The sequence below is a fragment of the Colossoma macropomum genome, unplaced genomic scaffold (assembly GCF_904425465.1).
Source record: "Colossoma macropomum unplaced genomic scaffold, Colossoma_macropomum, whole genome shotgun sequence".
Lineage (NCBI taxonomy): Eukaryota > Metazoa > Chordata > Actinopteri > Characiformes > Serrasalmidae > Colossoma > Colossoma macropomum.
The window spans coordinates 39,652,219-39,676,711 of record NW_023494792.1 but is presented as its reverse complement, the minus strand read 5'-3'; the positions used below and the strand labels follow the sequence as shown (position 1 = coordinate 39,676,711).

The window sequence follows — 24,493 nt, the reverse complement described above, 5'->3', positions numbered from 1 at the left end:
TACTCTGACTATTTTACTGCCACCAGCATTCTTACTGGAGGTTTGTTCTGAGCAGTTTTGCTGGAGGTTTTCCTTCACTTGACAGTGGACGGAATGCCAATTCCTGTTCTTGCAATCCCAGTCTGAATGGCACAGGAGGCATAGGTTTAACCTCTTGAATTCTAAGGGCCTGTATAAAGCCCACACTTCAGTTCCTCACTCTCAGAACCTTTCCAAGGTTACTTATGTAACATACACATTAGTTACATAGTTTACATAATTACATAATTTTCTCCGCAAAAAACATTATGATAACCATTGTATTGTCTTGGTTTAATGTCGCTTCAATGTATTATGGTTGTTTCCTTCATAACACCTTAAATAGTCCAGCAGTATTTATGCCTGAAGCGCCAGAATGTAACTGCTGCACCATTTAAGGTGGAATGGGAAAATTTGAACAAGAAGCTGGCGAATAGCTGACTTCAGCTTCATATCACCAAAGAATTAGAGGTGGACGATAATAAATAATTGCCTTATACCCCCTCTTTGAAAGCATATGATGCACTAAATGTAACGCTAAAACCCAGCAGCGAGGTTGCTGAACTTTTCCCTTCTCTGCTATCACTGAAGATGGGCCAGGTCACCTGCAGAGTACTGCTAGTAGCTTGTTAATGAAGCAGTGCTTTTTTTTTTTATTTGAGTGTTAGGTTGTCCCATTTCGTAGGGGAAGATTTCAACCACTACCCCTTGTAACTCAGTTCCAATGGTTTAGGGTGACACTCGAAAACAAGGGGTAGGGGTACAAAGAAGAAATGGGATTGGGCCTATGTCTGAGCTTTGCCAGTTTGACCTAGGTTTGAGCAGCAGCTCTTCATTTTTGAATAAGCTCCTTTGGGTTTTGTGTTTCAGTGGTTGATTTTGATCCTCTTCATTCATCCCTTTGCAACAGTTCTCTGACTCAGATTCAGACCAGTTCTCACCAGATTAGAGAGATAACCTCTATCATCCATGCTATTTGTCTGCCTGCACTAGATCCACTTTTTTATCCCTATATATGGACATTTTGCAAACATTTCATTTCATTACTGAAAACTATTTACTAGTACACAACTTTTGCTTTGATTCTTTCATGGCAATCAGTGACTTGACCAGACAGAAGATGAATTGGTATGAAATGACCCTGGAGCTAAAATGTGAAAATACACCATCACTATGTAATGACACATGCTGCCAGTTGAGCATATTCAGATGAACGAACCTGAAACAAATTCAAGAATAACTGAAGTTCTGCACACAATCACTGCATCAAACAAACCAGATCAGTCATCTTCTATTTTTGATTTCTACCATTGGAATCTCTTTACCACAGTCCAACATGAAGACTCTGAGAGCCGTATTAAAGCGAAAAATAAACAAATAAAATTCAATGGCTGCAAGAAAATAATTGATTAATAATTAGTTAATTAATAATTCTCTCTCTTATATTATCTATCTTTTAGTTTCTCTCTTTCCCATTATCTCTCTTTCACTCTTTGTCTCTCGCTCTCTGATTCTTTTTCGCTCATCTCTCTCATCCGTCCTCTTATACACTCTTATTCTCGCTCTCTTTTTCTCATTGTCACACTTTCTCTCTCCATTTTCTCTCTCTTTAATTATTTCTCTCAATCAATCTCTCTCTCTCTATCTCTCTCTCTCTCTCTCTCTCTCTCTCTCTCTCTCTCTTTCTCTCTCTCTCTCTCAAGTCTCATCGCCCTTTCCTCTTTGTGCGCGCACTCACATTCACCTTGGCTCGACGTCAGTAGCGGTGCAGCAGTGCAGCAGTAACTGGCTCCACGTTTGTACTCAGCTCGCGGTTCTCTCAGCATCTTCTGTCACCGACGGTTCGTCCTCTCGCGCCCCCTCCTCCTGTTTTGCAGCACGCGTTCCCGGATCTCCTCCGTCAGCGATGGAGGGCTCGTGCAGCCCCTGAGCGGGAGAAGGACTCCTTGGCGCAGTAAAAACGCTGAAGACACGAACAGAAGCGAGGAGAGGACGAGTGCTGATGTTTTCGGTGTGGAAAAGAAGTTGACCATGCCGTGGATGCTTTCTCTTCATCCCTGACGAGCGCTAGTGGAGAAATCGCCGTCACACACGCTCGTTTCAGGGAAGCGAGCAAGATGAGCAGCAGTCCTCCCTGGTTAACGGCACCGATGCCGGGCATCTTGCCGTGGCTGCTGTTGCTGCCTTTCACGCTTCTCCTAGGCTGTTCTCTCGGGATGCCTCACGTTCTAAGATTCGGTAGGAAATACAAGTTCTTCTTGCTTTTGCAATGGAAGCATTTGCGTTTGGGTGTCTTCGGTGTACGTCCTTTAGTAAGTTTTCGATCAAGAACCTAAAGGCTGAAAAGAACCTTGAAGAACCTAAAGAACATGACATGGCTTTTCAGAGAACGCATTCAAATACACATACAAATAGGTGGCAGCATCTAACTAAGCAACATCGCGAAAAATGTAGGTTCCTTACTTTGGCCGTGTGCGAATGTATATGTGTGTGTCGGGGGTTGGGGGCAAGATTGGATTATATGGTTGCCTCAAGGGGTCATTAACAGTTTATTGTATTTAAAAGATGTTTTATTGCCGCGAGGAAAGCTATTGTGGTTCGTATTAGAATATAAAACCCATGAGATCAGCAGGAGGCCCTACATGATCGAAGATCTGTCAAAAACTAACGTTAAGATAAATTACTTCACCCCAGAGGCTTGTGACACAGATCTAACAAGCCTTGAACGATTGCAATTCTTTCTCTCTCTCTCAAGTGATCCAACCGTATGCTTATTAGCTCTGTTTCTGAGTGAGATCTACAAACTGAGAACATAGTGTATGCCTAATGTTTCCCGTCTTGATGTGGATTTTAAATAGAAGCTCCAGCCGCCAACCAAAGAAATACTGTTATGCAAACCTACAACCCACTAGCATGAGTTAATCCACTGCCCTGGTAATTAGAACGTGGCAGTTCAGTCAGTGTAAGATGGTTAGTGACCGCTGTCAACACAAAATTGGCCATATGAGGGACCTGAATGCCCTGTTTGGGAGTCAGAGCGCGTGTGCATGTTGCCACTGTGGAAGTGGGGGGATGCATTCATACAGTCGATCGCCCTTGCTTCCATGCTACACCAGTTTCTTTTCATGTGCACTCGGGAAACGACCAGACAACTCGTGTACTACAAATCAGGCGGGATGCGATGATTCACGAGAGGTATTCCCCACTGGCTATAGAGCTAAAACGTCCTTATGTCGTCTTCCGTTCGTTCTACGTTTGTTTTGTCTGCAAGCAGAGGCCGTCCGTTTCAGCACCACGGACAACGGCTCAGTTTAGGCGACGCAATAGGGAGGGCCTAGGCTCTTCAAAATAAACATTCCTAAATAGCTCCTTGGCTTAGACGTACGATTCTACTGAAAACCTTTAACTGGTATTAAACCTTTACAATATGTGGTGGTTCTTTAAACTTTAGAAAGGGTCTTCACACTCGCACATCTCATTGCGAATTTCCCCCTTGTGGGACTAACAAAGGATTATCTTATTTACTTAATTGCTTTTTTTTTAAAGGACAGTCCATGGAAAGGTCTTTCAGGGAAACAAAAGGGGTCCTTATATACCCTTAGAAAAGAATTTCTTAATGAGCTCCTTAGTAAAGACAATGCTTATATACAGAACGTGGATAACTCAATAAATGATTGAAATCCTTAATCCTTGCATGATTAAATGGCTTCTCTCTATAAAGCTGCTTAATGTGATTCTTTTAACCACCTTTAAAAGGGTTGTGGTATAGTTACAAGTCACAGAATGCTTTTTGATAAGAGTCTATGGCGTCACTCCAGACAACTCTTTTTGGCATGATTATAGTGGGAATTACACACGTGGACAAAATTGTTGGTACCCTTCCGTTAAAGAAAGAAAAACCTACAATGGTCACTAAAATAACTTGAAACTCATGAAAGTAATAATGAATAAAAATTTACTGAAAATCAACTAATGAAAATCAGACATTGCTTTTGAATTGTGCTTCAATAGAATAATTTAAAAATAACTGGCATGGACAAAAATGAAAAGATTGAAAATAATTTGACTATAGGGACATGTTAAACTAAGTTGTGTCCTGTAATTAGCATCACAGGTGTCTTCAAACTTGTAATCAGTCAGTCTGCCTATTTAAAGGGTGAAAAGTAGTTACTGTGCTGTTTGGTATCATGGTGTGTACCGCACTGAACGTGGACCACAGAAAGCTAAGGAGAGAGTTGTCTCAGGAGATTAGAAAGAAAATTATAGACAAACATGTTAAAGGTAAAGGCTATAAGACTCTCCAAGCAGCTTGATGTTCCTATTACTACAGTTGCAAATATTATTCAGAAGTTTAGGTCTATGGGACTGTAGCCAACCTCCCTGGACGTGGCCGCAAGAGGAAAACTGATGACAAATTGAAGAGACGGATAATACGAATGGTAACCAAAGAGCCCAGAACAACTTCCAAAGAGATTAGAGGTGAACTCCAAGGTCAAGGTACATCAGTGTCAGATCGCACCATCCATTGCCGTTTTAACCAAAGTGAACTTAATGGAAGACGACCGAGAAGGAAACCACTGTTAAAAGCAAATCATAAAAAAGCGAGACTGGAATTTGCCAAAATGCATATTGAGAAGCCAAAAAGCTTCTGGGAGAATGTCCTTTGGACAGATGAGACAAAACTGGAGCTTTTTGGCAAGTCACATCAGCTCTATGTCCACAGACGCAAAAATGAAGCATACAAAGAAAAGAACATTGTACCTACTGTGAAACATGGAGGAGGCTCAGTTATGTTTTGGGGCTGCTTTGCTGCATCTGGCACAGGGTGTTTTGAATCTGTCCAGGGTACAATGAAATCTCAAGACTGTCAAGGCATTCTGGAGCAAAACGTGCTGCCCAGTGTCAGAAAGCTTGGTTTCAGTCTCAGGTCATGGGTCCTCCAACAGGATAATGACCCAAAACACATAGTTAAAACATCTAAGAATGGCTAAGAGCAAAGCATTGGACTGTTCTGAAGTGGCCTTCTGTGAGCTCTGATCTAAATCCTATTGAACATCTGTGGAAGGAGCTGAAACATGCAGTCTGGAGAAGGCACCCTTCAAACTTGAGACAGCTAGAGCAGTTTGCTCATGAGGAATGGGCCAAAATACCTGTGGACAGGTGCAGAAGTCTAATTGAGAGTTACAGAAATCACTTGATTGCATTGATCGCCTCAAAAGGTTGTGCAACAAAATATTAAGATAAGGGTACCATGATTTTTGTCCAGGCCATTTCATTAGTCCATCCATCCATCATCTAAACCGCTTATCCTTCTGGGTCGCGGTGGGGTGCTGGAGCCTATCCCAGCTGTCATTGGGCGGAAGGCAGGATACACCCTGGATGGGTCGCCAGTCCATCGCAGGGCAGACAGACAGACATACACACTCACACCTAGGGGCAATTTAGCCTGACTGCATGTCTTTGGACTGTGGGAGGAAACCCACGCAGACACGGGGAGAACATACAAACTCCACACAGAAATGACCCTGGTCACCCGGCCAGGAATCGAACCCAGGCCCTTCTTGCTGTGAGGTGACAGCGCTACCCACTGCGCCACCGTGCCGCCCCCGTTTCAAAAGCAATGTACATTTTTATTCATTATTACTTTTATGAGTTTCAAGTTATTTCAGTGACCATTGTGGGTTTTTCTTTCTTTAACGGAAGGGTACCAACAGTTTTGTCCACCTGTGTATAAGTTATCTTAACCACAGTCTTAGTTGCCTCTTGTACTTTACAGTTTTGCTTTGTTCTGCTCTAAAACAAATGATTTAACTCAAGAAAGATGTCAATACATGACAATAATTTGATTGTATGACACATGGTGGTAAAACAAACTGTGCTTTGCAGTCAGACCACAGGATTATAGTTGGGGAACACTATCTATAGAGCTTCTCTCCAGGTTAACTGGAGTTGAAATGCATTGCAGTTTCACATATTTCTTGCTTTATCACAACTTACTCAACTCATCAGCTAATTAGCAAGTGTTGAAGGCACTGATTCAAACGTGTGTGCAGGGAAGATTAAAAAGGATATTTTACAAAAATTACGTAAGCACTAACTTGTGCGAAAACTAGTGCAGTTCTGAAACGAAGGTCACCTCACAATAGCGGTACAATAAAAAATTAAATAATACTACACAGAAATTCTCCATTAAAAGGAAGATATAGACCATGGCTAGCCTTAATCACTGCCTGGGAAACTGACTCGATAATATCTGGTGGCCATTTCAGCTAATCTGAATAATGGGACCAAGCTTGATTGTTTTCGTTTCGTGTCTCTATACACCCGTTCAAACTGTATGCTGCACAGCATTGCTACACAGAGAAATGTTTGTTCTTGTGTCAGCGAGCTGAGAGGAGAGCTAAGCATCACTATGTCACTGTAAAGAAACAACTGAAAGTTTTTGCTTTCACTTGCATTTATTCACTTGTACAGAAGAGACTTTTCCTTGTAGAAATTCTTCCCTGTGTGGTTTGTTCTTCAGATTATTTCCCTGTTTGCAAAGACTGTGTAACTCCCAGCCTTTCCAGAATGCCCTGATGAGGAGCTAAATGTTTTGATGTGTCTTAAAGCTAAGGATGAAGCTGTGACAGGCTGTATTTCCTGGCCGTTACATCACAGAAGGACCCTACGAATCCTGTCCTAGCTGATGTAAACTTCAATCATCCACAATCCTTCATGCACAATGTTAAACCACTTGAAAGATTGTGAAAGTTTAAAAAGTTTTTGTAAATTTAGAAATGTGGCCTACTGTGTGGCACAACCATCCAAGCATTGGCTGTATTGCCAAGAGACTGTAAGTTTGAACACTAACAATACCACAGCCATCTGTGGCCAGGAGTCCAAGAGAAATTGCTTGGCCTCTCTCTGGTTGGTTAGAATGGCCCTCCATCTCCCTCCATTACTGAATGTAATGCTAGCCACCGTGGGTGTCTGTTAGCTGACATAACAGTGTTCGAAGTTAGCAAAGTTCTTTGAGCTGTCCGGTAGTCCAAAAAGATGCGGTGGCACTTTATGCGTCTCAGAGAATGCACATGCTAGCTTTCACCCTGTTAGCTTGGTAGCACTGTGTGATGGGTATAGACTAACTAGCAGGAGGAATTGAATATGACTAATAATAAATTAAATGTGTCACATTGCTTACATCAGTAAGCCATAATCTCTCTTTATAATGCAAGAGCAAGCCTTTGAATGCTGAATTTGGATTGGAATTGCTAACAAAATCTCAACTTTGAATGCAACCTTGACTTCGAAATACAACTAGTATGACAGCAGAAGGACCATGAAACTCATAGTGGGAATATTAAGTCCCAGAACAAAATGTCAAAGCCACACAAACTACTGTGGTGTCTGGACCAGCTTAAGCACCTTATTAAGTTTCTCTGTGTAGTTAGCATGCTAACCCTTATGTGGTTTTCCCTCATTTTAGAGATGTAATGTAAATAATTACTTTCTAAACAGTTTACCTTCCCACCTGACTGCTCTGCATCATTTAAAAATCCCAAAATGGCAATTGGGAAACGTAAGCGAAAAAAGATATAATATCAACAAAGAGAGGAGCTAATTAAATATTCTATGAATCACATCATAAAATAGCTATTTATTAATAAAGTAGCACTTTAAAAAATATTCCAAATTTCTTTGGTCGTGGTTCTGCCTAATATTCTAGAATTATAGTGAGGTATAGACTCTGTACCTCAAGTGGTCTTGACTGCAACACTACTGGTTAATGTTTGGCATCAAAGAGGACTCAACTTTTTGGGTCTTGGTCTTGACTTGGTTTCACCCTCCTTTAGACTCAGTCTTACCCCAGGATAGATGGGACTGAAACATCATATCCCAAATCTACATTTGTGTTCCATAAGCACTACGCTCAATAACAATAACAACACTCCATGGCTGTGGCTATTAGCAGGTTTTGTTAAATTATTAGGAATGGGTGGACCTGAACAGGATTGCTATAAGGAAGCTCTGTATTTAGCAAATTAACTTCAGAAGAGTTATTACTGTCAGACTTGTAAAAACCAAGCACAATACACATTCATACTGGATTACTGGAAGGAAATCACATGGGACTGTAGTATTTTAAAGGAAAGCTAGGTAGAATTACTGATGTATTTCTTATCTCCTGTTAAAATGGGCTTGCTCCCAGAATCTCTGCCAAGCCACCTAAACTGTTTCTAAAGTAATAGAATAAAGTCTGGCTAGCTTAGACTCTCATTCTTCAGATTATATAGCTGCCATGCACATGCATGAGGAGTGGTGCGCCACACCTTGTTGATCTGAATTGTGGTCACATTTCAGGAAGTTGTCATACACCGTTAGAAAAGTATGAGGAGAATTACATGGAAAGAATTACAGTGCCCTGTTTTAATATTTGTTTGTATTATCAGAATCCTACAGTAAAACAATTTTAATGACATCCTTAATGGCTAATGATGTAGCTTAGTAAATATCTGAAACATCTAGCATAACAGTAGCAGTGCTGTACATTTTCCTGAATTGGCTTTCCTTAAATGATTCCCTTTCAGGCTCATGTAGTGGTGAAGCTCAACCAACACATTTGTTTTACATTTCTTGAACTTGTAAACTTTGCTTTGATTAGAACAAGAAGGAACTTGTGGAGAATTACATGGTGCTTGTAAGGTTGGTGCAGGTATTCTTTCATTATCTGAATACTGCTGGCTTTGCTCTGGCTGCTCTGTGTGCTTTCTTAGGCTTCCCAGCGGGGTGTTCCTGAGATGAGCTGTTGCTGAGTGTGAAGAGTTCCAAAATGCCTTAGTGGCAAATCAGGATAGCCAGGAGTTTTCCCGGTGGGCCAGTTAGGTTTCAACTGACTGTACTGATTCTCTATAAACATGCATTTGTAAAAGCAACTTCAGCAGCGTGCTTTAAGTGTTTTATCTTTTCTTTTTGCAAACACACATGCATAACCAACAGTGTTAAAAAACATCCTATAAAAAACAGTAAAAGGTAGCTAAAGTTTAACAAGTATAAAATATCAGAAGACTTTCTTAGGGGTTAAATGCAAACACTGTTATCCCAAAGGTTGATTAATATCTTGGAGGTTTTGTGTATTACTTCAAAGTATAACCTTGTTACGTCTGCCGTTCATCCAGTGAAAGGCGGTAACTCCGGGATCTTCCTTACTCAGAATGCTGGAAAAAATGTCTCCTAGAGATTAACTCCTTAAAATCCCAGGCTTATTACATAGTAAGGCTTATTACTGAGTAACTACAGGGACTTCAATGCAAACTGTTTGAACTATTTTTAGGTTATAGAAATGTGTAATAAAACTTTGGGCCCATCGGGGGTTTTAAGGGGTCAAATGCTAACACTGTTATCCCATGAACTGACTGATACATTACATATTTAAACTTAAAGTCATGGGCTGAAGGTTAGGGAACCAGCCTTGTGACCGGAAGGGTGCCTGTTCGATCCCCAGGGCTGACAGGACGTAACTGAGATGCCCTTGAGCAAGGCACCTAACCCCAACTGCTCCCTAGGCACTGCCCATTGCCCTGGGCATGTGTGTTCACATTCACTAGTGTGTATGTGGGTGTGTCACGGCATAGATGGGTTAAATGCGGAGGTGAATTTCACCGTTATGGGATTAATAAAGCACAACTTAATATGTGGCGATCTTCCTCACTTAGGATGCTGGAAATGACTGCCTATTTTATTTTTATTGTTTTTCCACTCTGAAGCACTTTGTCTTTTTTCTTTCTGATGTTCTTTATGCTTTTTTATGTAAAGCACATTTCATTAACTTTGTGTAAGAAATCTGCTATATAAATGAACTTGCTTTGCCTTGCCTGTAAATGTGATAAGCTGGTATACAGTAGGTCTGGCTGAAAAGTTGCCAGAAAATGGTTAAATAATAGTTTACTTCTGTATATTCAATTACAGTAACATCCTTAACTTTTCATATGCCGTTTTTGTCATGACCAATTCCCACTTACTTGCTTGAACTCCCTAGATCAGCAAACTATCAAAATTCTCCAAGTTTTTAGACTAAGGCCCCCATTGTGCATAGTAACTGCTGCCACCACCTCAGCTGTGAGTGTAAGTGCTAGTACATGCTCTCTTGGACACCCAGCCACAGTTCGTTGTGGCATCTCTGGGCACACTCTTAGGTCAGAAATACACTCAGTGCAAGTATGCAAATACAAATGAAAATGCCTGGCCAGTGCATTAAAATACGCAGTCCTTCTGTAGAAATTTAACCTGTGTTCTTATGATAGTGTGGTGGTTTAAACAGTCAGTACTTAAGGGAGGTGAAAGAGGAAACAAATCTGAGCATCTGTAGACAGGTTGACAGTAGAGGAGCGTGTATTGCGTTACTTAATCCAGTGGCATAACTCCAGTGGCAAGAGGAGGCAAGGGCACTGGGCCCTTCCAGGCTCGGACTGGAGAACATCAGGCGAACCAAATGATTTTCCAGCTGGTTCCCTGACCTGTCAGTTGCATTCAAGATGAACTAAACTAGAGCACTGTGCAGCCACATCCATTACGACTTCAACAACTCCCTCCCTCACTCTACTTCATGAATGAGTATCATAGTTAGATAGGCTACTTGATATCACATGATACAAATGTACCGTTTAAAAGTTTGAAATAATTTCTTATTGTAATTGCAAATGTCTTAGGCTTCTGAGAAAATGCTGTGTAAAGCTATTAATGTGGGCATTTTTATATTAATTAAAAGTCATTTTCGTATGGGGGCAAATATTAACTGTTTTTGCACTGGGGCCTGTAAGATCCTAGTTATGCCACTGACCTGATCTATTGGAGTGAAGAGGTGGTGATGTATTATGTATATGTTATAAGAGCAAATCAGCCAACGGTTGGGCTGCCATGATAGTTGACTGGACGAAAATCCACTGCATTTTTTGTTGTTTTAATGGCCTCCTCCAATGCAGTAATTTGGGATTTCTGTAAGGCCATGCATAGTTAGATCAATTTTTATTGTTTTATTAATTACTCGATTACTTGTTAAAGCAATCAGTAGATTACTCAACTATTAATAGAATCAAGAGTGACAGCCGTACTACAGAATGTGCATGTTAGCCTAAACATGATATGTAGCTAGGTTTTCTTTTACACACAGATGATATATAGAGTGACAACTGGCTAAGTGGGTAGAGTCTAACCTTGACTCAAATTAATTTGTCTGCTCATGATCACCTGGTGACAGACACATGGTGAAAGTTAAAAAGGTACCAGAGTAAAATATTTAAAGGATATAAAGAATTCAACATAACCAGGATTAAACCATAGTAGATGGGCATTGTAAAATGATAACCAAAAATTGAGGCTGTTTATACTGTGGCATCCTGCTACTGGCTTGCGCAACTACACACACAGACTCACAGGGAGTGCCATTGCAGTAGAAGAGACTTAAATATTTCAGTAGTTGCTGCTGTTGGTCTGAGGTGTTTTTGTGTTTTTTGTGTGTAATTTTGTTGAGCTTTGGGGAAATGGAGGGTCTATGTGTGCACCATGGACAAAGATCATGTGGCTACTGCCTGCCTGTTGTCTCAGCCATTTCAGCAGTGCTGAGCAACGGTTCTTCTCTGCTGCTGCCTGTTCAATGAAAGAGCATTCATTTTGGATTTCAGTTGTCTACACGAAAAATCAGGTTTAAAACATTCAGGATGCGTTGTAATCGGATTACAATGTGATCGCTCAAAGCACATTAGGAGGTAATGAGATGGATCTCAACCACATTCAGCACAAGTGCAAATGGAATATGCTTTCTATAGGACAAATCAGGGTTACATCACAACAGCACAGAACTTACATCTGGGTGGATAACACAGGTAGTGCTGCCCTGCTACAAGATTTTGGACTAATACTGAAACTTATTAACCAAGATATTGGAAGACAGTAAGTGTGAGTTTATATAGTTAATTTTTGTCATATAATCACAAACTTGCACCACATTGTAAAACAAGAACTGACCCAACTGAATTTACAGTTCTAGTTTCAGGTCATTTCCTTTTACACAGGATGTTGTGTAGAATAAAACAAAGTGAAAATAGCAGATCAAAATGTCATCTTAGGTTACATTCTGGTGCACTTATTGATCAAGTAATAGTGCTTGGTGAATTTGACCTCACCTGGAAGAGTAAAGAATTTGCTAAATAGGCTGTGGGCCAAGCCTTGAAAACGTTAATTTCATCAATCCCTAGCGAGAAACTGCATTCGTTTTTGTATTTACATCTGAAATGTTTTTGCTTACATGTGAAAAATGCTGGCTATAAAGATATGCACACATTTTTCTAATAGTGTAATGTTTAAACTGTAGTCGGTACAGGCAAAATGCCGGGACAACTATACAGAGAGCTCCCATCAGAGCTCATATAAGATCCTTCGAGAGGAAGCAGGCCAATCAGATTAGCTATCAGGACAGGACAAAACCAGAGCCTATACATGATAGCATGTGGAACATAGGAAAATATGGCAAAACACATTTTACTGCTAAATTATGTTTATTATCTTTCTGATTTCCAAGAATAGCAAAAGGTAAGTTATAGAGTGATTGATATAACAGATCTGAATTGATGTAAAATATACACAACATACCATACCATAACATAACATTTTTTTGGTTTTTATAACCTAATTTTTTTTGGGTTAATGGAAAATTCTTAAATTGCTTCTTACCATATTAAATGTTTTAAGGTTAAAACATTTCTTTTATTGTGAATAAAAAAACAATCATTACGTCAGAGAAATATTAAAAACAGGATGGTATATCTGTATTGTTTAGGAACAAATGAAGTAGCGGAAACAGAAAAAAGCCAGTACTCTACATTATCTGGCAAAAAAGTGACAGCTACTGCAACTGCTTAGTTTACCTGGGGTGCAATATTTGACCACATGTTCCTATCCACATCACACCTAATGTCCTGTCCTGCTTAGTGACCCACTATCAATTGGCAAAAAGGCCCCCTATGGGTCCCCTGGGCCTCATTATGGCAAGCATATCAAACAGTTAAACCTTTTTGCAAACACAATTATATCAAAAATTTCACCATTAGTCATGCATTTTTGCCATCTATGTTGATAATCTTTGGAATGTTTTATGAAGCTTAATAGATCAATACTTATGAAAAACTTCCTTGGATTTTTTATCCTCTCTTTGTAAATAAGGCCCAGACTACATTTGGCCTTTTTAGTTGGCTCAAACCACATAAGTTATTTGTTCTTTTAATTTTAAGTACACAGATTTACATCAAATAACACTTATTGCAGTTACACATGTACCTAGTGTGTCCAACCAGGTTAACTCTCTGGGTTGGTGCAGCAGTTTACTGCGCTGATGCTGATTCACTGAGAGAAAAAAGGCGATGTGAGACATCTAATTGGTCACTGACGCTGTGTACCTGATTAGCTTCATGATTTATTATAAAGTTTACAGAAAAATGCACAAAAAACTGAGTGTGCCAACAATCATTATTGCATTCCCAAAAAATTAAGTGTGTAATAGTGAGTTTTCACTCAGTTCCAAGCCAGGGATCAATCAACTCAAACACTAAAAAAGATAGCAAGACCCTGCGCAACATCTAAAATTGTCGTTAGCTTCAGCTGCAAGTTTTAGCAAATACAGAGGATTTTTAATAATATTTATAGCAGGTCAACATGAAAATGGGAAAAATACAAGTAAAATCCTTTACATTTGACATTACAACCTGTTGTGTTTGAATTTATTGTAAATTGTGCTGTAAATTGAGCTGCTTCCATGCTGACTGGATACAACTTATTCACCCAGAAGTATAGCCAACCATTATGTTTACAAACATTCTGATTAGGTCTATATCCACATACATTTATGTAAGTGGAAATATTTCAGTCACCTGTAATCTATCATTCTGTTTCATAAAATAGTGTAGTTTTTTGTTTGGTGTGGGTTTTTATAAAATAAAGAAGCAAAATAAATCAAAGAAGTCCTGAAATTTAAACTGAATATACTTCAATACTGACAATATCTCCCACCAAAAAGTAGGTTCACAACAAATGAGTTATTGTTATGCAGTGGTAATAATTTGCTAGCCCAGGGTCAGCAAGACGACTCTTTTACTGCCCTGTTGCTGCCCTAAAGCAGAACTAGATTTTTAGGTAAAAATAAACAAATCCTCCTTTGCAGCAAAATAAAGCTCGGCTGATTGTTCTAACACAGTTTTTTAATGGTCTTAAATTTTGGAGTTAATGCATAACTGCTAATTCACCCTTTAACTCTGAAGATTGCCACTTGTCGCTTTTTTTTCGTAACTAACATTTTTGCATTGTTGTAGGGCTGTCCGATACATTCCAGATATCTTCCTGTATCTGTTGTGTAAATGCCAGCAGCCTACCTATTTCTCCTAGCAGTCCATTTGGTGAGCATGGGGCCAACCCCTCAGCATTTGTCTAACCACGTGAGAAGTTACAAAACACTCTGTGCTTCTTCAGCACGTGTTCAATAATCAGCTGTGGGGCATGATCACGTTGGACCCATGCTGAGAGCAGCCAATAAAATATAATAAATTTACATATGTCCAGATGTTTAGTAGCGTTGTTTACGGTGTGGGTGTTGCTATGCCGCTAGCCATTGTTCCTCATCAGTTGTGGTAGCCACTCATAATAGCAAGACAATATAATGAGTCAAGTCGAAAACATAATAAAAATTACATTTGGTACCCTGCCATTAGAGCAGAAATTAAAGATGAAACATTTGGGACCACACCAGCCAGAGGAACATCAATAATGTGGAGACGAATGGACTTTTAATTTTACATTTAAGTTTGTCATTTTAAATTTACATTTATAAGCACTAAGCTGGTTTCCTGATATGTTTGATCTGCAACAAGAAACTGTAAAACACTAAAAAGTGAAGCTAAAGTCAGTTTTTTTGTTTGAATTTTCCCGTTCCACCTTAAATGGTGCAGAAGTTAACTACATTCTGGCGCCTAAGGCACCATTTAAGGTGCAACGGGAAAATTCAGGCAAGAAGCTGACAAATGACAAGCTGACTTTAGCCTTGTGATACAGTTTTGGTGTGAAAAGGCCATGCTGTTAACACAAATATCAGAATGGTTGGAACTCTTCTCATCAGACTGTAAGGTCAGAACTAACTGTTGTATAATACCTTATAAGGTAATCCTTTGGATTGAGTTACAAATGCATTTCAACAGGTAATCAGTAATCTGTAACGGAATACATTTTTAAAGTAACCCTCCCAAACCTGCTAGCAGGTGAGAAATAGAAACTGTGTGCAACAATTTGTAGAAAAATGCTGTGTTTGTTTATTCTCTGTATAGGTTATGTTATTTTCACATACAAGATTTAATTGTTACAAATTGCCAGGGGGTGTTCAAACTTTTGCACATGACTGTGCTGTGCACAACTTTGCACTCTCTCACTTCATCGCTTAAAAAACAACTGTTTTTTTTTCTTTACCTAGAATTGTGTGATTACTGCTAGGTATGGAGACAACTACTTACATTTCAACGTATGACAGCGTTTATCAAGATTTGAGCTGAGCGTTAACCTGTTCTATAGTTGATTTCATAGTTTTATAGTATTTTATTTTTGCATAGCAGTACATGGATGCATATAAGTAGCTTACTCTACTGGCAAATTACTGGAAAACAGGGTTGGAATTAAATCAATGGAAATATGTATTCAGCATAAAAACATTAAGTATCTATATTCAGTTTGTGTTACATGGACTGCAAAGGCCGTATTCATACAGGTGCAGTATCTTACTCTCAGGCTGAAAGAGATTAAGATATCCATTTTATGTTCTGCTTATCTATGTGATTCAAGCTGCCTGAGTAGTATCCTTACAACCAAGACCATTGATCTAATGAGTGGTTCAAACACATTTTCATGCTAGTCAAGCATCTTGTGCCAGAAGTCGTACATGATTTCTCAGCTGGTTTGGGTTTGCAGTCACTGAGCCTGTTAATATATGTGACATAGTCTAATAACAGCAAAAGAAAAAAATAGATCTTAATTAATCCAGTATGTTTATATGTTAATGTGATGGTAGGAAAACAATGGGTTTGAGTTTGTCAATAACCAGCTTTCTTTCTAAATCAATGGTGTATGCACCTTTACAGCTGTTACAACTCCTCAATAAATTCACTGAAGTTGTTTTGATGCAAAATTCAATTATTTAATAGCAAATTACAGAAAAACATGATTGGGATGTAATGCAAGTATTGGGAATATATTTTCAGAATACAAACACTAAGCATCTATATTCAGTTGCTTAGTTACAGTTACAATACAGTTACTCAGTTTTTTTTATTTTCTATACAAGATTTTGTTGTTGAGATATGGCAATTTGTTTGCTTATATCATCAGACAGGTGACAGTCCTTCTCGGGAGATTTTAAGAACAGCAATGGACTCTTGTCAATCATTGAGTTATTACTGCAAATTGCACATGGTGCTGTCCTTCTTCTAGCTTTTTTACTGCTTCCAGGGTAGCCCTTTTCCATCTGTTTTTGTTTGTGTGCATGCTTAGATGTAGGATAATTAACTATATTAGAATAATGGTACAGGAATAACCCACTTTATGGGCTAAAATAAAGATGTCTTTATGGTATTCCTTGTTATACCATATGTCTTGGAATCTCATATTGGCTTCTAATCTGGTAACTGCCAAAATCAGATAATAACTATTGTTTGACATCTTTGGTGTTGAGAACTCTTTCTTGTTTTTGTTTTTTTTTCACACCTCTCCTCACCACCTCTGCCTTAAGAACCACCATCACTTCTCAGTCTTCTGTAAATCCCTGACATAGCTGTATTTGTTCTCTGTTAGCTCAATTTTTAACCACATCCACAATTCCACCCACTGCAGATTTTTAAATTAATTGATTGATTTTATATATAAATACCAATGTCATTTAGAGCCTGAAGTTTTCTTTTTTTAAATAGAACTTTCTCTGTATAATGAGAAGAAACCCTGGCATGGGGGGGAGGGGATGGGGGGCTAAACTTGTGGAAGAATAGTTTAGACTTAAATAGTTTAAAACATAATCTGCTCTACCTGCAGCAATATGAAAGACTTAATTTAGGTGTAGTTCGTTTTCTGCTCTTATTAAAACAGTACACAGATGTAGGTTCTTTACCACTAGCATGCAGAAACATGGAACTACAGTGGAACCTCTCACTGCTAACAATAGCTTTGAGGTAACAAAGAGACGTATTAGATATTAGCATGCATCACTCACAACAGCTGGAGGGAAGGGTTGAGGGAGGGGGTGAGAGAGAGAGAGAGAGATTCATGAATTCAGTAGGTCATGCTCAAAGGCCTCTGCTTGAAGGTCCATAGTTTCTGTGAGATTTATGATTCTGAGATGTACGGATAACAGCATACTAAAATGGAATTAGCTTGAAAGCCCCACACTGCCCTGTAGAAGTGTATTAAATATCACTTTTAATCAATATTACAATAATGTGGCACAGTGGCTAAACCTCAAACAAAAATACAGGATTGTACAGATAACACATTAGGATGAAAGAAATATTTGCATAATTTTACAAGAGTAATTCACAGTGATGTTTCATTCAGTAAAAGGGAGTTTTGTTGTACTGAATAGAAGATAAATCAAAGAGATTTACCATGATTGAAAAACATTCTCAAATTTGCCTCAAGAAATCAACAGGTTTGTGGTTGAATTTGTAGACTAGTATAACCTTAAACATAAAGGTTCCTAAATGCTTCTTGGCTTGGCCATACAGTTCTAGAAGCAACCTTTAAGGCAAAACAGAAATGATGCACTTGGCCACATCCCTTTGTGTTAGTATTCTGGATAAGTTACATCTATAACATGTCATTTCTTAAGCTCCAATCATGAATAAAGCTAAAGTACAACCAAAATATGTTTATTCCAGTGTGTTTTGTCCCTTTCATGTCCACCTGTGTCTAACTGCATTTTTGCAAATGTTAGCAAATTAGATCTTAAGGCTTTGATCTGTGTCATACATCACTGAAAATATTACTACTAATAAATAACTACCATATCAAAATATATTTATTTTCTCTGTAATAACCAGAACATTTTCACAGTGCATGTTTTCTGAGATCTCATTGGGTATTATAGTTTGGAGGCTGACTTTTTACTCTATAAACAGAACCAAACATTCCAGCTTCTAACATTCTAACCTGCTTTCATAAACTTTCATATTTGCTGAGCCCTATTCTAAAGGATATTATAGAAGGATTTCTGGCTAGTGGTTGAGTTTATGCTAAATTTTCACTTCAACATTTTAATAACAGTGCATAGTATATTCTTGCTTAACCAGTAAAACAATGAGATTCCAACAATCTGTTCAGTAAATTCCTTTCTCTATAGTGTCTTCATGATAAATTAAACACTTCAATTCTAACATCACCCCAAGGATATATATATTTTTTGTTTTTTAAAACAAATTATGCAGGATGCATAATTAATTAGATGATGCCCATGCTCTATCTACTGTATAAATGTAATTTTACCCTATCAGTAATCAAGCAAGGAACTGTAATATTCATTGGGCCTTAATTGGTATAGAACTTTTACATCATGTGGAAGATCTCTGAAAAGGTTTTCCGCACTCATTGATTTACACAGCGACCCATCGACTGAAAGGATCTGTGGGGAATCAAAACCCTTTCTGGTAGAGGAGATTGTCTCAACAGGTATCTGATATGTTGGTTGACTTGTATATCAAAAACACATGGTAGCCTTTTCACCCAGTGTTCAACATAAGTAGCAACGGGCTACAGTATCAGAGTGTTTGCCTCTTCCTTCCTATGCTGTTCCTCACAGCATCTCTCTGCGTGTAGCCTTCAGACTAAGCTGTGGAGATGCAACAGTCCCTTCTTAGAGAGTTATGTCCTTTCTGTAAATCATCTGAGGCTTGCTGCAGAAACGGAGCCTGTTAATCTCTGATAGTTATCTACTCCTGCTCAATAAGCTGATTTTCTTTCTGACGGTGCTGTGGACACTCATCTCCAGATGGATGAAAGGCTGTAACTCTACAGAGGCTTGACCTTTAAGCTAAGAGCTAAATACGGCAGAAACGCTGAACAATTTTAGCAGAAAAGAAAGAGGATTATGCTAAGACTGTTGTTGCATTATGGAAAAAAACATATATGTGTGTATATGTATTGCTGCTGTCTGAACAAAACCTTGTGTCTTTGTTTGTGATTTTATGTGAAGTTTTTGACATACTTTGAAAATACCTGTTGCCCTTTAAATAGTGTATACATATATATATATATATATATATATATATATATATATGCACAACAAAACATAACACAGCACATGCAACATTGTTACACCTCTTAAACTTAACATCAGCAACATTTAAGTCTCTCTCACTGCTGCTACAGCGGTACCTGTGGTGCTCACAGCCAGACTGTGCAACAGACTTCTTACCTCCCAGAGACTTGAATGACACCTTCATACACACACAGAAAGTAAATGACGACATCTTGTTCCCCGCTTTCTGCAATTCCAATTAATGTTTAAGGCACTGTATTTAAATATAATTATTGTACTTTATACTGACATACTGCACTTAATAACAGTGCTGCTCCCAGATTGGGCATAGTTAGGCAGCAAAATGACAAATTTCCCTTGTAGGACCAATAAAGCACATAACAATTAACAATATAATTCTTTTTTGTCACACTTTCTTGCACATTTTTTTTCATATCTGCTGCTAGAATACTATGTTTACCAAGTACTGTATTCCGCCACTGTTGTTATGGCTGCTACCTCTGCTATGTTCATTTATGCTAGGCTAATAAGTTGTAAGTTGTAACTAATGCTTATATGTCATAGAATGTTACATCTTTTTTTTCACACAACCTCATTCTACATACTTCAGTACCATATGTCTGTTCTATGTCCGTTGGTACCATTCTGTGTTTACTATAAGTCTTTCATACTTATTGCACTGCAATGTGCATTGTCTGCACTGTGTATATTGTTTTGCACTCATGTTTGTTTGATGCCCCTAGGTCCTGGAGGAATGTTCTTTTGTGTCACTGTGCACTTGTATATAGCTGAAATGACAATATAAAGCTATTTAACTGTCAAGTAAGCATTTATTTGTTCAGAAATACCTCGTTTACCTAATCAGTGCTTCATTAAATTAAATCAGGTGTGCTGGTGATGGAATTCAACAAATCTATGTGATGGCTATGGGCAGTGAGGAGAACTAAACTTCAAACTGGCTTACAAGATATTAGCTACTTTTTGAAAAAAGACATTCTTGATTAGGGGTGCAACAATTATTCGACTTAGTCAACTAAAATCGATGACCAAATTAGTTGGTGACGTAATTACACGTCTTTCTTGTGCTCACTAGTAATGTTGAATATGTCCGCTCTCAGATGAGATCGGAGAGACGCCGACTTTTCTCTGTTTCAGTAAAGACCTGTGATTGTAGAATTTAGTTTCAACAGAGTGTAGACATACAGCAGAATGCACTGTTTAAATTTAGCATTTAAATTTAGATAGATTTTTTATTTACATGATTAAAGGAAAACTGATGTAGTTTTGTTATACTTTATTGCTGCTACTTTGCAGATCCTTGATTTTAAATTTTGACAGGAAAAATACATTGGAGAAAAATACAAGGAGTGAATTCTTGAATGTTATTCATCTTTATCGCCTTCATTGTTAGAAATGCATAAAAAACCTCAAGCTAATAGCTTTTATAGTTATTATAGTAATAGTTATTTGGTAATGTAATGATTCATAATCAGAACAATCGATTATTCGTTTCAGTAATCGGTAGATTATTCGACTACCAAATTAGTCATTTGTTGCAGCCCTATTCTTGATATGTTTGCTGTATTCGTGTTTATTTGGATTATATGGTGAAGTAAAAACATACTTATTACCAACCTAAATGCTTATTTACCTAAGACTTTTGCACACTACTGTAATTGTACCATATTCTGTTGCACTTATACATTTTTAAGTCACATTGGCTCCATATACCCTGCCTTGACTGCAGGCTTTTTATTTTGTTTTTTATTTAAATAGAATTAATTTAAATAAATTTATCTAAATAAAACATTTCCTGTGGGAAAGTGAACTTATTTAAAGTATACAGTTTGATCTTAATGAAGTAGCTCTGTCGCCTCACAGCAAGAAGTCCTGGGTTCGATTCCTGACTGGGCAAATAGGGTCCTTTCTGTGTGGAGTGTTTATGTTCTCCCCGTGTCTGTGTGGGTTTCCTCCAGGTACTCTAGTTTCCTCCCACAGTCCAAAGACATACAGTTGCCCCTAGGTGTGAATGTATATGTCTGTCTGTCTGTCCTGCGATGGATTGGGATCAGTCTAGGGTGTATCCTGCCTTTCGCCCAATGACTGCTGGGATAGGGTTCAGCTCCCCCTGTTATGCAGAAGGATAAGCAGCTTAGAAAATGTGTGTGTGTGTGTGTGTGTGTGTGTGTGTATGTGTGTGTGTTTGAAAGACCATATACCTTTGAGGGTACATTTGTATTGTTGGCACCTTTGAAGACTTAACATTTATCTGGACAATTTAACTTTTTCTGACTGTTTATTAAATAAAATTATTAAATATTAGTAATGCACCCTTTTGATTTTTTTTTATCTTGATGTGTATGCCAGGGTTCCCAATCTTCTGGCACACCCAGAGATTTCACATTTTTGTTCTCTCCAGCTCCCAGCACAATCCCAGCTCTTCAGAGGTGTGTCAGGAGCTGGAATAGAGCAACAATGTGGACAGTTTAGGGGCTCCCCAGTGACTGGGTTGGGAAACACTGGTGTAATAGGCTACATTGTAGATGTTGCAACTGACTGCCCTGCTGTAGTCTAGAGAGGTTTTTTGACCGTCTAGAAGCAAGTTACATTGCTTCCTAAATATCTTATTTTCCTGGCCCACACTACAGGATAATCAGGCCGATTGTAAGGCCAATCTGCTCCACCCAACTATCGCAAAAGGACTCATGATATTTTGTTTTAGGGAGCATGGAGCTGACAAAAAGAAGCGTTTCCAGCTCTAATAAATGAGACAACTAAAATTAAAGTTTCTGGCTCTGTCTTTCAAGAACTTTAAAATAACTTGACAAGAGTGGCGTTTTGTGAGGCAACGGTAAGGGCGGGAACAGCGGTGCTGTAATGCAAACAGGAAATGTGCTGTAGGGTAGACCGCTGTGAGCTGTTCAGAGTTAATGAACTTCGCAGCGAAGGCTTGTTCTGCTTGATTCTTTCACGTGATGTTACTGAGTATGATGTGTGCATACAGGTCATTTCAGGATGCGGGTTCGTTTACATTAATGACAGATTTGAATCGTGTCAGAGAGATCAGATTGAGCAAAAAATCTGATTTAAGCAATGAGGCTTGTAATGTGACTTCTTGAGATGTTCAGGTACACAGCACACATGCTATAAGCTAAGATATAACATCGCTATGGTAAAAAAGAAGGAGTTTATGAGCATAATGTACATAGTGTAAATATGTAGGGCAGTGTAGCATTTCATACAGAGATAAACAGAGCGGGGAGTTACATCTAGGGCCGAACCACAGCTGTTCCAAGGTCAGCTGAGAACCTCTTACTGCTAACTGTGTAGTTTCATCACTTTTTCCACATTGGACCTCCTAAAGCCCTTTAGAAGCTTTCAAGTACCTCTGTGTCATAACGCGTACTGAAGCAATTGCAGACAGCAACAATTACTAAGCAGTGTTTTTTTGTTTTCTACACATAATATACTACAACTGGCATGAGAAAGTCAAGTCAAGTCGAGACAAAAGGCTTTTTTGTCATTCCATCTAAGTACACAGTGGAGCGAAATTACGTTCCTCCAGGAACAAGGTGCAACAAGGAACAAAAAGTACAAAAGTACAAAATTACAAAGTGCGAACGTGCAGACAGTGTGCAAACAAAAATTAAGCTAGAAACAATACAATAAATATGATAAATTAAACAGACATTAGACACAGTAAACAGACCGGACAGTGTAGCACCGACACAGCACAGATTTCTGGACATGAGGTAGTGGAATAAGGTGCAGACATATTTAACATGATGTGATCTGTAAGTTACGTCAGATAACATACATATACACAGCAGTTACTGAGGTAGTAAGACAGTTACTGAGGTGGTTAAAACACAGTATTAGCAACAATGTTCCAGACAGATGCAAGTGCAAGTAGAGCATCAAAAGAGGTGTGTATGGGTGTGTAGGGGGGGATTTAGTTCAGTCCTTGTGAGTTTAAAAACCTGATTGCTTGAGGGACAAAGCTGTTGCAGAGCCTGGCAGTGATGGCATGGATGCTCCGGTACCTTCTGCCAGACGGCAGCAGTGAAAAAAGTCTGTTTGAGGGATGGATGGGGTCATTCACGATGCTGGTGGCTTTGCAGATGCAGCGTGTGGTGTAGATGTCCATGATGGAGGGGAGAGAGACCCCCGATGATCTTCTCAGCTGTCCTCACTATGCACTGTAGGGTCTTGAAGTTGGAGGCGGTGCAATTCCCAAACAAGGCGATGATGCAGCTGCTCAGAATGCTCTCCACAGTCCCCCTGTAGAACATGGTGAGGATGGGAGGGGGGAGATGAACTTTCTTCAGTCTCTGTAGGAAGTAGAGGCGCTGCTGGGCTCTCTTGGCTATGGAGTTGGTGTTGAGGGACCAGGTGAGGTTCTCTGTGATGTGGACACCGAGGAACTTGGTGCTCTGGACGATTTCCACAGCAGAGCCAGTGATGTTCAGTGGGGCGTGGTCACCCCGCACTCTTCGGAAGTCAACAACCATCTCCTTAGTTTTGTCTACATTCAGAGACAGGTTGTTGATTCCGCACCAGTCTGTTAGCCGCTGCACCTCCTCTCTGTACGCTGACTCATCATTCTTGCTGATCAGACCCACCACAGTCGTGTCATCAGCAAACTTGATGATGTGATTTGAGCTGTACTTTGCAGTACGGTCATGAGTCAGCAGGGTAAATGGCAGCGGACTGAGCACACAGCCCTGAGGGGCGCTGGTGCTCAGTGTGGTGGTGCTGGAGATGTTATTACCTATCCTGACTAACTAAGGTCTCTTAGTCAGGAAATCCAGGACCCAGTTACAGAGGGAGGCGTTCAGGCCCAGCAGTTGTCTGTTAACCAGCATATTGATGATATAGTATCATGCAGCTAACATTATTAAGAAATTAGAAGGTACATTAGACTGTATAATGTCTCATTAACTGTATGAGTGGCTGCCTTTCCCATTAGCTGGGGTTTGGTACAGACAGCCTTTATAACATATGTTTAATGTGTGCGTTTTTTTAGTAATTTTTTTCAGAGAGAGAGAGGTAAATGAAGTAAAATCAATATGAAACTACCATCTGACTTACTGTAGGTTTCAGTGTATATTTTTAGCTGAAAATAAACATATAAATAAATAGTTAACCTAATAATTAAATAAACAA

At 39.0% G+C, this 24,493-nt stretch overlaps 1 protein-coding gene across 1 annotated transcript in view; it reads left to right on the top strand.

The window, feature by feature from the left end:
- The first annotated feature begins 4,454 nt into the window (after positions 1 to 4,454).
- The window catches only part of LOC118811195 (glutamate receptor ionotropic, kainate 2), a 100,200-nt gene continuing 80,161 nt past the window's right edge, over positions 4,455 to 24,493 (top strand). The window contains exon 1 of the mRNA XM_036575359.1: positions 4,455 to 4,515. Coding sequence (XP_036431252.1) covers positions 4,455 to 4,515 — 61 coding nt within the window. The remainder of the gene's footprint in view (positions 4,516 to 24,493) is intronic.